General features: G+C 41.9%; 2 protein-coding genes across 3 annotated transcripts in view; one reads left to right on the top strand and one right to left on the bottom strand.

Moving 5' to 3' along the window:
* Positions 1 to 292: 292 nt before the first annotated feature.
* On the top strand, positions 293 to 3,784 carry lrp2bp (LRP2 binding protein). 2 transcript variants are annotated; one of them, XM_055888534.1, is made up of 9 exons: positions 293 to 377; positions 478 to 605; positions 961 to 1,067; positions 1,257 to 1,370; positions 1,690 to 1,832; positions 1,922 to 2,027; positions 2,153 to 2,376; positions 3,032 to 3,197; positions 3,439 to 3,784. In XM_055888534.1, the coding sequence occupies exons 2-9, from the start codon at positions 494 to 496 to the stop codon at positions 3,502 to 3,504; spliced, it is 1,038 nt and encodes a 345-aa protein (XP_055744509.1). In that variant the 5' UTR covers positions 293 to 377; positions 478 to 493; the 3' UTR covers positions 3,505 to 3,784. The 2 variants fall into 2 exon arrangements, with proteins under 2 accessions (XP_055744509.1, XP_055744508.1); XM_055888533.1 differs by having other exon boundaries at positions 3,032 to 3,784.
* An 83-nt stretch (positions 3,785 to 3,867) lies between these two features.
* snx25 (sorting nexin 25) overlaps positions 3,868 to 15,288 on the bottom strand; it is a 58,851-nt gene continuing 47,430 nt past the window's right edge. Inside the window, exons 17-19 of the mRNA XM_055888532.1 lie at positions 7,940 to 8,121; positions 5,283 to 5,383; positions 3,868 to 4,814 (exon numbers count right to left, since the gene is read on the bottom strand). Coding sequence (XP_055744507.1) covers positions 4,749 to 4,814; positions 5,283 to 5,383; positions 7,940 to 8,121 — 349 coding nt within the window. The 3' untranslated portion in view covers positions 3,868 to 4,748. The remainder of the gene's footprint in view (positions 4,815 to 5,282; positions 5,384 to 7,939; positions 8,122 to 15,288) is intronic.

Raw genomic sequence — 15,288 nt, forward strand, 5'->3', positions numbered from 1 at the left:
TTGTAAATGCAAAATGGTTTACACAGTTTCAGCAACAACAACAAAAATATGGGCAATCAGTTATTTTCTGTCAACATTTATTGATAGGACGAAATTTATTTTTCAAATAAATTTTCAGATAAAGTATCATTCCTTTCTAATAATCCAATAGGCGAATATTCAAACAGGCCTAATCAAACGTTGTGTTGTGATAATTATAATTGTCATTGTTACTGTTAGCACATACTAGTTGCCTACATCTACACAACAATAGAGTAGTGCGATTTACTGAACGCACAGTATTTGTTTAGTAGTTGCTTAGTAACAGATTATATTGTGTCGTAGCATAAAGCGCACTGCAGACTTCATGCTCACAAAATGAACAAACTGCGTGAAAGGTAAATCAGTAAAAACAATCAACTTGGGTTCTTATTTGATGTTTTAAAGCGTAGGTGTATCCTGGCAAACAGATTGTAAATATATAGGGATGTATTGCAGGCTCTGAGGCAAGGGTATGAAGTCGGATTATAAAATCGAAGCTCCAAAAAAACACAGCCAAGAAAAGGTGTTTCGTGCCATCACTGATGTCTACCGAGATGAAGGAGTGAAACCGACTTCACACCAAGGTATTCAGCACAAGATAAAACAGACAGTCACTTTAGAACTGGGACGTTTCATGACCTCAGATCAGCTGTTATGACGCACCACAACTGTTGTTAAGGTGAGTTAGGGAGTGACTTTAAAGTGAAGGAAAACCATTGAAAATATTGACCTTTGTAGATCAAACTTTAATCGACCCACAGTAGAAGTGAAATCACTCAACAAATATTTCCCACAATCTTTGGTTTCCTTCTATTCTGTAAAATATTCAGTTTGTTTGCCTCAGATGCACAACAGTCTGGGAAAATGGGCCCTGGTAAAAATAATTATGCACAGAAACACACAACCTGCCAGTTGAACCACATGATTTGTTCTCCTTAGAGAGCCTTGCCACTCCGGTGGAGAGGGCTGAGAGACTGCTGAAGGGTAGAGCTGAAGGGGGAGACAAGCAGGCCCTTTTCCTGCTGGGACAGCTGTACTATTATGAGGTAACAGCTCTCCCATTCATATATCATATGCCCATATACTGGACAGAGAAATGTAGCTAGCCATGTGGTTTCCTCTGATATAATGGAGCCATATAGGAGCCATTTCAGTAGTGCAGAAATACCAGTGAGGTATACTGAGCTTGAGCGATGATGCCCTGGTTTTCTGATTGTACTCTACTGCTGGGCCAGGGACGCTATGAGGAGGCAGAGAGAGTCTTTGACGGCCTTAAGGACAGCGACCCCAGAGCCCTCTTCCAGCTAGCTGTCATGTATTATGATGGCCTGGGCACTGCTATGGATCAAGTGAGTCACGGTATTGATAGTGTTGTGCATTCTTCCTTGTTTGGTTTGCTGGGTTTCCACCTCATAATAAATTATAATGGGTAACTGAAGAACCCAATGGAGCATCTCTAAAAACTGCTCACTGTCACGCCTGCTACTACCATGTTATAAATACAAACTACTGTAAGTCTACCAAACATACCTCATGTTGAGTAGTCTCCCTAGGCAGATGGGTTGCCTTCCACAATGTAACCTGTTTGTTGCGTTGGTCTGGGGTTTCTGGGAGTACATGTTGAGTAGTCTGAGTCTGACAAGTGCAGTGTGTTGTACTTTGCTCCAGGCAAGGGCAGTGGACTACATGAGGAGAGTAGTCCAGTGGAACAGCCCAGAGGCAGGCTCCATCAGATACACTGCTCTGTATCACATTGGCATAGCCTACCTGGAGGGCTATGGGGTCCAGCAATCCAATACAGAAGCAGAAAGGTCAGCAGAAGCACAGGCACAATGTTTGAGATGTTTGCTGACTCATGGAGAACTGTTGTGGCAGTGACCGTGTTGTTTTCCACACTCAGTTACTGGCTCCTTGCTGCTAATGAGGGAAACCCCAAAGCCTGTGTAAAAGCTCAGAGTTCTCTGGGTATGTTCTACTCTAGACCTGAGACACAGGACCTCAAAAGGGTATGATGTGTTTACTGTACCCATGAGATGTTTCACCTTGATCAATAATTCAGGATTCTATTTCAACTATTCCCTTTCATAACTCTGTTTCCCCACTGTGTGCATGTGTGTGCCCTGTGCTCCAGGCGTTCTTCTGGCACTCAGAGGCCTGTGGCAATGGCAGTCTGGAGTCCCAGGGCGCACTGGGGATCATGTACTTGTATGGTCAGGGCATCCAGCAGGACCCCAAGGCTGCCATTGAGTGCCTGAAGGAAGCGGCTGAGCGGGGGAATGTGTACGCCCAGGCCCACCTGGCTGCCTACTACTACCACAGGAAGCTCTACTCGAGAGCAGCAGCCCTTGCCAACAGGTACTGTCATAGGGTATATCATACAGTAAATTCCCTGTTCTGTCCACAGGTTATCCACCACAATAATGACAGTTAAGTGGGAGTCTTTTTCAATCAATCTCCCTTTGACACGTATAATAATATCCTAACCAACAGCAATTTGATTTCCCTTTGAACCATATTCATTATGCTGTTGCTGGTAACATACCCCAGAGAGCCGGTCCAATCAGAGTTGTTCCAACCAGCAGTAAGACAAAGAGCCCTTGGAAGCAGTGTAGCGTGGTTGTGTTGTTCATGTCGGTATGAGAGATGAGATACAGCCCGCAAAATACCACTGCAGCTCCTTTGTTTGTTGGAGTTGAAAATGTAAATGTGTTTAAAAAAAGGGCAGTTAAATACATAAGATACTAACCATCTGTAGAACACTAAAGCAGTGATAAATATGTATGGTTTATTAGATAGAAGTCAAGAGGTTAAAAAAAAAATGCTGCGGCTAACCTACTACCCTCTATTTCCACAAGGAAACTGATTGAAGATATTATTAAATTGTAGGCTGTAATGTTCCAGAGTGACACCTCAATGGAAAAATATATATTCCAATGTAAATGTCAGCCTATTTTTAAGAAAAGTATTATTTGTGTGCCAAAGAAGTCATCTTCCCACAATGAAAATGTAGGATTACCAATTACGATGACATTGCTGCCATCGCCATGGTCACCGACTGCCTGCCTGAATACGTCATTAAGGGCGTGGCCATTGCTCTTTTCTACTACGCCCGCTGTCTGGAACTGGGAAAGGGGGTTCCTCAGAGCAAGGAGAAGGCCTGGCACTACTTCACTAAGGTGGGCACACACATTCAAATGTATGTCAATGTCTGTCTTTTTGGTTATGTGTCGGACCCCAGTAAGACTAGCTGTCTCCATTGGCTTCGGCTAACGGGGATCCTAATAAATCAAATCAAATTCTGCTTGACCCATTTGCCTGAAATAGCAACATAAGTATCAGTGAAGGCCAATTAAGATTTGATTAAGATTTTATCACCTTTCTGAATCTCATACTGGAAACTGGATTCTCTTTGACTAGGCTGCTCGGCTAAACCCAGAAGTGTGCCAGGACCTCCAGAGGGACATCATCTTTAGCAGAATGTAGAGATCCACCATCATGACCTTAGTTAGGGAGTCCAGATAGTTAATCTCAAAGCAACAGAGGAGACTGCTGAGTAAATAACATAAGACCTGAATGCTTTGTGTTCAGTGTGTGGGTTTGGTATGGATAGGAGTACGGCGATTGTGTGCCCAGTGTAACAACTGTTTAATAACTACAGATTCCACACATTAGAACGGTGTTACCGGTACTACTCTGCATGAACTTGGGGTCCTTGAATTCAGATGCAATTTATATACATTTGTAGCATCCAAGTTCAGATGGTTTCAATTTCATACAATTTTGAGAAGCTTATATTGACAAGGAATTTGCCTAAAGTGGATAAATAACAAAAAAATAGTTAAGTCATACATTTTTCTTTTGCAATTTATTGCTTATAAATTCTCTAAACAATTTTTGGGTAAAAATAAAATCTATCAATAAGTCACAAATAAAATTGTCACAATGACTTTACATGACATATTGCACAATGAAGCCGTTCTACAATGAACATAATGTAACATTGGTGGGGAATGTATTTGAGGTCGGTATGCAGCTTGTTTCTTCATTATATGAGCACAACACTCATCATTTCACAACTATTCACATTTTGGATCCATAACAAAGTAATCAATCAATAGCCTGGCTTTCTGCAACAGACCTTGGCAGTGGGACTGATTTGTCATTTTCAGCTACTGAACAAAACAAAGAAATGTAAGGTAGTAACAGGAACAGAAGCTTGTCTCCCTAGTTTGAGCACTACATAATCAAATGCATTCAGATAAAAGTACCGCAGAATAACAGAAAAGGTATCATCCATTCAGTTTAATCTCATTGTTTACTGTACCATGCTGGAACATTATAGTACCTCTGTGTTGATGTTACATTTGTCTTCATGATCTATCTGTTGAGTTAAAATTAAAAAAATCTAGTTTGAACAAAAGATAATACATAATCCTTCAACGAGTGTCTCTCCCCTGAAAACCAAGACTAAACTAAAGCCATGTCGATCTCCAGGAGCACCTCCATTTCCTTCACTCAGTGTGTGTGTGTGTGTGTGTGTGTTAGGCTGCGTTCCCAAACGGCACCCTATTCCCTATAGTGCACAACTTCATGCCCTCTGGTCAAAAGTAGTACACTATATTAATGGCACCCTATTCCCTTTGAGGGAGGGAATAGGATGCCCTAGGGTTCTGCTCCACATTAACCACACTATCCTGTGTTTTGCGTACATATGGGCCTCGCCCCCATCAGATCTGGTCCGTCTCCACGTTGAGTTCTGGACACAGCTCTTTGAGGATCATCTCCATCAGAACCTGAACCAGGGGCAGAGGAAACATGTCAGGAGGCCATTAAACAACACATCACTTCAGCCTGGACTCAAGTGAAGGAGAGTTTGTTTTGTGCACTTTGTTCCTATGCAGGCATGTATGGGAATGACTGACTCACTGATATCTTCCCCTATTAGATGGAATGAGGCAACCATAGAATGTAACATATGTATATATATGGAGGCAACTTCAGAGTATTCCACACAAATAACTTTATTGACATAGTGCAAATGGGAAAGCTTTTGGAACGTACACATGCCCTTTCAAACCCATTCTCCCTCTGTGTGGTCTGACCTGCCAGTAATGAGATGCTGTTCTGAACTGAGCCTCTAGGTGGCTGCGCTAGATGTGTTCGTGAAATTCCTAATGGAATCGGGGTGGCTCTTTCAAACCGCACCACAACAGCATGTTTTAGGATACTTTGTTCATTCACAGAGGGTGAGGTGAACTTACATAAAGCAGATGCTTGTTGGCATTGGCCTCCTGAAGTGCGTTGAAGATCTTGATGATCCCATACCTGGCGTTCTGCTGTCCCACCAGGTTCTGTAGTGCATCTGAAAGACACAGTTAGCATGCTGTATGTGGTTGTGTTACCTACCTTAGTCGAATGACCTGACTAAGTCACCATGGATAAGAGCGTCTGCTAAATTACCAAACTGTAAAAATGTTCACATTCAGAGATCCAGCCACAGATACCCGTCAGGTCTAGGAGCAACATGTCCGCAAAAAAAGTCAAATAGGAGGTGCTTATATTTTCCCTGTCTCACACATGTACCAGTGTGTAGCTTGTACAGTGTGTGGTGTGACATGGAATGGAGCATAAAATATACAGGCAACTGCCAAAATAATGGATGGATACAAAGTATTTTGAAAGCGGCGGTTTCCACCACAATCAACAAAACAGCAAATTATGACATTTCTCATGGAAGAATGGTGTCACATCCCTCCAATAGAATTCCAGACACTTGTAGAATCTATGCCAAGGTGCATTGAAGCTATTCTGGCTCGTGATGCCCCAACGCCCTATTAAGACACTATGTTGAGGTTTATTTTGGCAGTTGCTGTTAGCAAAGTATTTGTATTATTTATTTTACCAGGTCTGTTTTGCTCATCTTTATCAATAGATTCTGCTGAGCAATTTGACCCTTGTTTTACGCATATCGTTAATCTCTCTCTTGAACAAGGCACCTTTCCCAGGGACATGAAACAAGCTAAAGTTACACCTCCGTATAAGAAGAGGATAAAGTCTGACCCTGGGAATTATAGGCCTGTATCTATCCTCTGTGTAAATTCAAAGATAGTGGAGAGAATTGTACATGAGCAAATGTATGAATATGTTAACAAACAGGGTCGAATGTACGATTTTCAGTCGGGTTTTAGAAAAACATACTCCACTGATTCATGTCTACTTTACTTGACTGACTTCACCAGGAAAGAGATTGATGAGCGAAATCTGTGTGGAATGGTACTGCTTGACCTACAGAAGGACTTTGATACAGTTAACCACTGTCTCCTAATCTCCAAACTGGAGGCACTGGGGTTAAGCAGTTTCCCTCTAGGCTGGGTAAAGTCCTATTTATCAGGAAGGGAGCAAGTGGTAGAGGTTAATGGTTCACTGTCTCAGGCAAAACCAATGAGCTGTGGCGTTCCGCAGGGGAGCGTGCTTGGGCCTCTGCTGTTTTTATTGTATATTAACGATATGAAAGATGCTTGTTCTTGCCGTCTTTTTCTTTATGCGGATGACTCTACACTTCTGGTGTCTCACAAAAGTAAAACTATGTTGGAGAGCATACTTAGCACAGAGCTTACTAACATTAACAAATGGCTTGGAGATAAGCTCTCTCTGCACTTAGGGAAAACTGAAGCAATTATTTTTTGGATCCAGGCCTAAATTGTGTAGGTCGTCTGAAATCAGAGTGGAGTTAGGGGGTGAGGTGCTGACTACTAAAACCTCTGTTAGCTACTTGGGATGTATCCTTGATGGAAGCTTGGGAGGTGTGAGCATGGCCAATAAGGTGCTATGGAAGGTTAATGCCAGGACTAAGTTTTTGGCTAGAAAGTCCAAGCTGCTTGATAAGGACTCCATGAAAGTGCTAGCTACTGCCCTCATTCAATGCCATTTTGACTATGCTAGTACTTCCTGGTTTGGGGGCTTATCTAAACTTATGAAGGGGAAGCTCCAGATAGCCCAGAATAAGCTGATCAGAGTAGTATTGAAGGTGAGTCCATGTACTCACATAGGCAGGAGCTGCTTTCAGGAACTAAACTGGCTGCCTGTTGAGGCTAGGGTGTCCCAGATTAGACTAGGTTTGGTTTACAGGAGTATTTATGGTCCTGCGCCCAGATATCTAAGTGATTACTTTCCTCGTGTTAGGGATGCACACAATCACAGCACCAGATCAGGTGTTGCTGATGTGTGCTTATACAGGTTCAGGAGTAATTCTGGGAAAGGTACTTTCTTGTATACTAGAGCCTCAGAATGGAATGAGTTGCCTCTGCCTATAAAAACAATGTCCTCTCTGGACAGCTTTAAAAAATAAAGTAAAAATATGTTTGATGTCCTCTGTGCCCATATGAATAACCCCTATGATGTAACTGGAATGATGAGATAGATGTTCTTCTATGTGTTTGTTTTATTATTTCACTGCCATACTGTGTTCCATCTTGTGTCAAGAGGACCACAATGGAAATAAGTCCCAGACTTTATTGTGTGTTATCCTCGATGATTTTATTAATGTGTATGTATGGCTTTTAAGTTTTATGTGTGCTTGTTTTATTAAATGGTGGAATTAATAAACTAAAGGATCCAATAAGCCAATTGAAACAGAAACTTTTGTTTCAAGACCAACGCCAGACTCCACCCCACACCCCTTGAGTACTGATCCATGTCAGATATCAATCATCTCTAGCAGGGTTAACGCGCACACCCTTGTGGAACAGGGAGTTACAGCCCCAAAATCAACATCGTAGAATAAATACAATTAACTCCTGCACACACGATTTTACCTCTGCAAACAAATTATAACATGTATTTGAAGAAAAAGGTCTGACCAAAACATTGTTAATAAATGTGCAGAGATGACACCTGTATGGCAGGAGGGAAGACCTACCTGGGATATTGTCTAGCAGCTTCTGTTGAGCTCTCTCCTTGGTCTCCCGACGTTCTGTGTCGGACCGAGCCTTGATTTGGGGGGCCAGTTTTCCGTTGGGCCAGAATGTGTCGCGGAAAATGTTGATGTAGCAAACAATCATCTGCTCACTGAAGATCCAGTTGACAGTGTCTCGAATCTGCCTGAGGGGGTAGGGAAGGAAGGTTTTGACAAAAGCCTCTACATTACTCCACACATGTTCAGAGCACAGCCACAACAACCCATTGCAGTGCATATCTGGAACACCCAGTCTGAAAGCTGTGGTAAACGTAACCCTAGTTGTGCAGTTTGACTTGTTAAATAAGCTAAACCATCTCAACCAGAGGGATATCACAGAGAGAAGGAGATTGATCCAAGAGTCTACAAACCCAGTGTGTGAATCAGTGTGTGAATCGTGGCAGGGTCAGAGTCACCTTCCCAAATGATACACTATTCCCTACATAGGGCGGCAGGTAGCCTAGCGGTTAGAGAGTTAGGCCAGTAACTGAAAGGTTTAGTTTGAATCCCTAAGCAAACAAGGTGAACAATCTGCTGATGTGCCCTTGAGCAAGGCACTTAAACCTAAATACGCCAGGGTCACCGTTGATAATGGCAGACCCTGGCTGTGACATTACTCCGAGGGCGTCTCAGGGGGAGTTGGGATATTAAAAATACACATTTCCAATTCACACGTGCATATAATATGACAAATATAAAATCCCCCACCTAATTATTACTTTTGACCAGAGCCCTATGGGTGAATAGGGTGCCATTTGGGACACAGCCTGGGAGTGTCTACGCACCATTTAGAGCTGTGGGTTAGGGTGCAGAATTAGACAATAACAGAAAAAGACAATAACAACATAACAGAATAAAACAATAAAATAACAGAATAAGACAATAACAGAATAAAGACAATAACAGAGCCCTGCCTGTCCTCTGATGAGTCCACTCCCAGTCCTGTCACTCACCAACTGATGAGCTCCTGCTCTACAGATAGCTGGGGTGTTTTAGTACAATACCACTCGCTGTCATATAGACCAGCGGTCCCCAAAAACCGGGCCGCGGACCAGGACATTCACTACCGGGCAGCACGGAAAGGATAAATATAGATTTTTAAATCAGTAAAATAAGATACTTGTTGAATTCTTTGAGCGAAGAAAACATTAATAAGAAGGACAGAAGCAAGTCTTGAAAGCCACGTCAACAAACGTGGCTGCAATGAGAGCGTCATACTTAGTGGCTAGCCATATTGCTAAGGCCAAGAAGCCTTTCACTCTTGGCGAGGAGTTGATTCTACCTGCTGCTAAGGGCATTTGCCGTGAACTCTTGGGAGAGGCTGCAGCTAAAAAGATAGCAGGTTCCTCTTTCGGCTACCACCGTTACTAGGCAAATTGATGAAATAGCGGAGGATGATGAGGCACAATTGTTATAGAGGCTTAACGAGTCACCGTGGTATGCAATCCAGGTTGACGAACCTACCGATGTTGACGACAAGGCAATACTGCTTGTTTATGTGCAATATACATTTCAGGATGTTGTGCATGAGGATATGTTGTTAGTCGGCAGGGACAGCACACACAACGGCCACAGAACTATTCAAGTCTTTGGATAATTACAGTCGTGGCCAAAAGTTTAGAGAATGACACAAATATTAATTTCCACAAAGTTTGCTGCTTCAGTGTCTTTAGATATTTTTGTCAGATGTTACTACGGAATACTAAAATATAATTACAAGCATTTCATAAGTGTCAAAGGCTTTTATTGACAATTACATGAAGTTGATGCAAAGGGTCAATATTTGCAGTGTTGACCCTTCTTTTTCAAGACCTCTGCAATCCGCCCTGGCATGCTGTCAATTAACTTCTGGGCCAGATCCTGACTGATGGCAGCCCATTCTTGCATAATCAATGCTTGGAGTGGATCAGAATTTGTTGGTTTTTGTTTGTCCACCCGCCTCTTGAGGATTGACCACAAGTTCTCAATGGGATTAAGGTCTGGGGAGTTTCCTGGCCATGGACCCAAAATATTGATGTTTTGTTCCTCGAGCCACTTAGTTATCACTTTTGCCTAATGGCAAGGTGCTTCATTATGCTGGAAAGGGCATTGTTCGTCACCAAATTGTTCCTGGATGGTTGGGAGAAGTTGCTCACGGAGGATGTGTTGGTACCATTCTTTATTCATGGCTGTGCTCTTGGGCAAAATTGTGAGTGAGCCCACTCCCTTGGCTGAGAAGCAACCCCACACATGAATGGTCTCAGGATGCTTTACGGTTGGCATGACACAGGACTGATGGTAGCGCTCACCTTCTCTTCTCCGGACAAGTTTTTTTCCGGATGCCCCAAACAATCAGAAAGGGGATTCAGAGAAAATGACTTTACCCTAGTCCTCAGCAGTCCAATCCCTGTATCTTTTGCAGAATATCAGTCTGACCCTGATGTTTTTCCTGGAGAGAAGTTTGCTGCCCTTCTTGAGACCAGGCCATCCTCCAAAAGTCTTCGCTTCACTGTGCGTGCAGATGCACTCACCTGCCTGCTGCCATTCCTGAGCAAGCTCTGTACTGGTGATTCAGCTGCAGGATCGGGGCACCAACTTTTAGGAGACGGTCCTGGCGCTTGCTGGACTTTCTTGGGCGCCCTGAAGCCACCTTCACAACAATTGAACCGCTCTCCTTGAAGTTCTTGATGATCCGATAAATGGTTTATTTAGGTGCAATCTTACTCTCAGCAATATCCTTGCCTGTGATGCCCTTTTTGTGCAAAGCAATGATGACGGCACGTGTTTCCTTGCAGGTAACCATGGCTGACAGAGGAAGAACAATGATTCCAAGCACCACCCTCCTTTTGAAGCTTCCAGTCTGTTATTCGAATTCAATCAGCATGACAGAGTGATCTCCAGCCTTGTCCTCGTCAACACTCACACCTGTGTTAACCTCACTAGGGTAGGGAGCAGCATTCGGAATTTTGGATGAAAAGCGTTCAAAGTAAACTGCCTGCTACTCAGGCCCAGAAGCTAGGATATGCATATAATTGGTAGATTTGGATAGAAAACACTCTGAAGTTTCTAAAACTGTTAAAATAATGTCTGTGAGTATAACAGAACTGATATGGCAGGCAAAAACATGAGGAAAATCCATCCAGGAAGTGCCATTATTTTGAAATGTCTCTTTTCCATTGAAAGCCTATCCACCATACAAAGACTTATGACGCAGTTCACGATCTCTACGGCTTCCACAACATGTGGCCAGTCTTTAGGCATTGTTTCAGGTTTTTACTCTGAAAAATTAGGGAGAAAAAGCACTTTCAATGAGTGAAGTGGAAATTTCCAGACATGACTCCAACGTCTGACCGGGAGCGCGCCTTTCTTGTTTCTCCTTTTCTATTGACGAAGCTTTTGTCCGGTTGAAATATGATCGATTATTTCTGACAAAAAAAAAAACTGATTGATTAAACATCGTTTGACATGTTTCTACTAATTTTTATGGTACTTTTTAGATTTTGTCTGTCTGTTGTGACCGCGCTTTGTTCCAATGTATTACTGAACAAAACGCACCAACAAAATGGAGGTTTTTGAATATAAAGAGGGACTTTATCGAACATTTGTGTAACATGGAGTCTTCGGAGTGCAACCATATGATGATCATCAAAGTGATACATTTTAACTCTATTTGTGACTTTTGTTACTCCTCTTCTTGGCTGCTAACTGTTTGTAATGATTTGTCTGCTGGGCACTGTTCTCAGATAATCGCATGATTTGCTTTCGCCGTAAAGCCTTTTTGAAATCTGACACAGCGGTTGGATTAACAAGAAGTTTATCTTTAAAACTGGAGTATAATATTTGGATCTTTTATGTATATTTATTATGAGAATTTCTGTTTTGTTGAGTTACACGCGCTGCAATTTCACCGGATGTTGTTTGAGACAGTGTTTTACTGAATAAAATGCGCTAACAAAACTGAGGTTTTTGGATATAAAGAGGGCCTTGATCGAACAAAACAAACATTTATTGGGTAACTGGGAGTTTTGTGAGTGTAACCATATGAAGATCATCAAAGGTAAGTGATTCATTTTATCGCTATTTCTTACTCGTCTACTTGGCTGGTTACTGTTTGTAATGATTTGTCTGCTGGGCACTGTTCTCAGATAATCGCATGGTTTGCTTTCGCCGTAAAGTCTTTTTGAAATCTGACACCATGGTTGGATTAACAAGAAGTTAACTTCTTTGGGAGAGGGGGGCGCTGTTTTCACTTTGTAAAAAATCATTCCCAAATTAAACTGCCTCGTACTCAATTATTGCTCGTACAATATGCATATTATTATTACTATTGGATAGAAAACACTCTCAAGTTTCTAAAACCGTTTGAATTATATCTGTGAGTAAAACAGAAGTCATTTTGCAGCAAACTTCCTGTCAGGAAGTGAAAAATCTGAAATCGAGGCTCTGTTCCAGGGCCTTCCTATTCATTTGCTTGAAATCTATGGATATACATGCACTTCATACACCTTCCACTAGATGTCAAGAGGCAGTGAGAGGTGGAATGGGGTGTCTAGCTTGATCTGAGGTCGAACAAGAGCTCTTGGAATGACGTGACCACTATTTCCTTTGGTCAGCAAGGCGCGGGAAGGAACCCTGGATTGCGTTCTGAAAAGCTTTCGTTATAGACGGCTAATATCTCCGGCTTTGATTTTATTTGATACATGTGATAATATCATCATAAAGTATGTTTTTTCAATATAGTTTTATCAGATTATTGAAAGTTTATCGGGAGTTTTGGCGGTTTCCGTTCTCTGCGTTTGGTAAAGATGGACAGCTTCGTGCCACTTGGCTAGCTTTCGTTGCTAATTCGACAGGAGAAAAGGACGTTCTAAAACCAAACAACGATTGTTCTGGACAAAGGACTCCTTGGAAAAGATTCTGATGGAAGCTCAGCAAAAGTAGGAACCATTTATGATGTTATTTCATATTTCTGTGGAAAATGTTTAGTACTATTTTCCGCCCTCATTGCAGGCGCTGTCTCGCTATAACGTAAGCTGTATGTCGTACTAAAGTTATTTTTAGAATTCTAACACGGCGATTGCATTAAGAACTAGTGTATCTTTCATTTGCTGTACAACATGTCTTTTTTAGTAAAGTTTATGATGAGTTATTTGGTCAGATTAGGTGAGTGTCAGAAATATATCCGGAGATTCTGGGAAAAAGTTGCTACGTTTTCACAATGTATAACCACGGATTTCAGCTCTAAATATGCAAATTTTCAAACAAAGCATAAGTGTATTGTATAACCTGATGTTATAGGACTGTCATCTGATGAAGGTTGTCAAGGTTAGTGAAAAATTATATATCTTTTGCTGTTTTTTTGCGATCGCTAACTTTTGCTGCTGATAAATGGGTTGTGTTTTTGGCTATTGTGGTAAGCTAATATAATGCTATATTGTGTTTTCGCTGTAAAACACTTAAAAAAATCTGAAATATTGGCTGGATTCTCAAGATGTTTGTCTTTCATTTGCTGTACACCATGTATTTTTCATAAATGTTTTATGATGAGTATTTAGGTATTTCACGTTGGTCTCTAATTGTTCTAGCTGCTTCGGTGCTATTTGTGATTGTAGCTGCAATGTAAAACTATGATTTATACCTGAAATATGCACATTTTTCGAACAAGACATAGATTTATTGTATAACATGTTATAAGACTGTCATCTGATGAAGTTGTTTCTTGGTTAGTGACTAATTCTATCTCTATTTAGTCGGTTTTGTGCAAGCTACCTGTGCTGTGAAAGAAATGTCTGTGCTTTTTTGTATTTGGTGGCGAGCTAACAAATATACGTGGTGTTTTCGCTGTAAAACATGTTTTTTTAAATCGTACATGTTGGCTGGATTCACAAGATGTTTATCTTTCATTTGCTGTATTGGACTTGTTAATGTGTGAAAGTTAAATATTTCTAAAACATATTTTTTGAATTTCGTGCGCTGCCTTTTCAGTGGAATGTGGGGGAACCCAGGGGCTAGACAGGTTAATCTTTAAACCGATGTATAACACTTGTATGTTTCATTAATTTTTTGAGTATTTCTGTTTTTGAATTTGGCGCTCTGCAATTTCACTGGATGTTGGCCAGGTGGGACGGTAGCGTCCCAACACCCCCTAGAGAGGTTAACGAGAGAATCACTGACATGATGTCAGCTGGTCCTTTTGTGGCAGGGCTGAAATAGTGGAAATGTTTTTGGGGGATTCAGTTCATTTGCATGGCAAAGGGGGACTTTGCAATTAATTGCAATTCATCTGACCACTCTTCATAACATTCTGGAGTATATGCAAATTGCCATCATACAAACGGAGGCGACTTTGTGAAAATTAATATTTGTGTCATTCAAGACTTTTGGCCACGACTGTAAAATTTGATTGGTCAGTCTGTGGTGGCGTACACACGGATGGGGCTGCTGTCTGGACGGCTGTCTGGTTTCACTACCCGGGTTAAAGAGGTTGCGCCTGAATGTGAGTCTACGCACTGTGTCATTCACAGAGAAATGCTGGCTAGCTGAAAAATGGCACCTGAATTTAACGTCGTACTGAATGATGTTTCAAAGTTAGCAAATCACATCAAAGCACACGTCCTTAACTCGTATCTGTTTGGCCAGCTTCGTGAGGAAATAGACGCAGAGCACAAACACCGTCTCTTATACACAGAAGTCAGATGGCTATCCAGGGGGAGATCGCTTGCCAGAGTGTTTGAGTTACGAGAGCCGCTGCAGAGATTTCTTTCAGAAAAAAAGTCACCACTGGCAGCACATTTAAATGACGAGGAATGGGTCGCAAAACTTGCTTACCTGTGCGACATATTAAACTTGCTCAACGAACTCAATCTGTCACTTCAGGGGAAGTTGGCAGATAAAGTGGCTGCATTCAAAGCCAAACTGGAACTGTGGGGACGGCGAGCGGACAGGGGCATATTTGAAATGTTCCAAACATTAGCGGGGATTTTGGGAGAGACTGAGATGTCTTTCTCACAGCTTTACTGTCAATGGAGTTTGAGCGTTACTTCCCAACCGCCAAAGACCCACAAAGTGCGAAGGAATGGATCCGCAACCCATTTGTGAATGTCCCAGGTGAATCGTCCATGTCCGTGCAGGAAGTAGATCAAATCCTTGAGGTTGTAAATGTCGGTGTCCTTAAAAGTATGTTTGAGATAACTTCATTTCTGCCGACCTTCTGGATTAAAATCAAGGCTGAATATCCTGAGAGAGCCACAAAAGCACTGAAAACATTCCTTCCATTTCTAACATTCGATCTCTGCGAAGCGGGGTTTTCCGCAATGACGGCAACAAAAACATGG

Source organism: Salvelinus fontinalis, chromosome 29 (assembly GCF_029448725.1).
Source record: "Salvelinus fontinalis isolate EN_2023a chromosome 29, ASM2944872v1, whole genome shotgun sequence".
NCBI lineage: Eukaryota > Metazoa > Chordata > Actinopteri > Salmoniformes > Salmonidae > Salvelinus > Salvelinus fontinalis.

Coding starts and splice junctions, on each gene's coding strand:
- lrp2bp (XM_055888533.1), top strand. CDS start 494: ATGAAGTCGGATTATAAAATCGAAGCTCCAAAAAAACACAGCCAAGAA. Junction 606..960: donor GAAACCGACTTCACACCAAG/GTATTCAGCACA, acceptor TGTTCTCCTTAG/AGAGCCTTGCCACTCCGGTG. Junction 1,833..1,921: donor TCCAATACAGAAGCAGAAAG/GTCAGCAGAAGC, acceptor TTCCACACTCAG/TTACTGGCTCCTTGCTGCTA.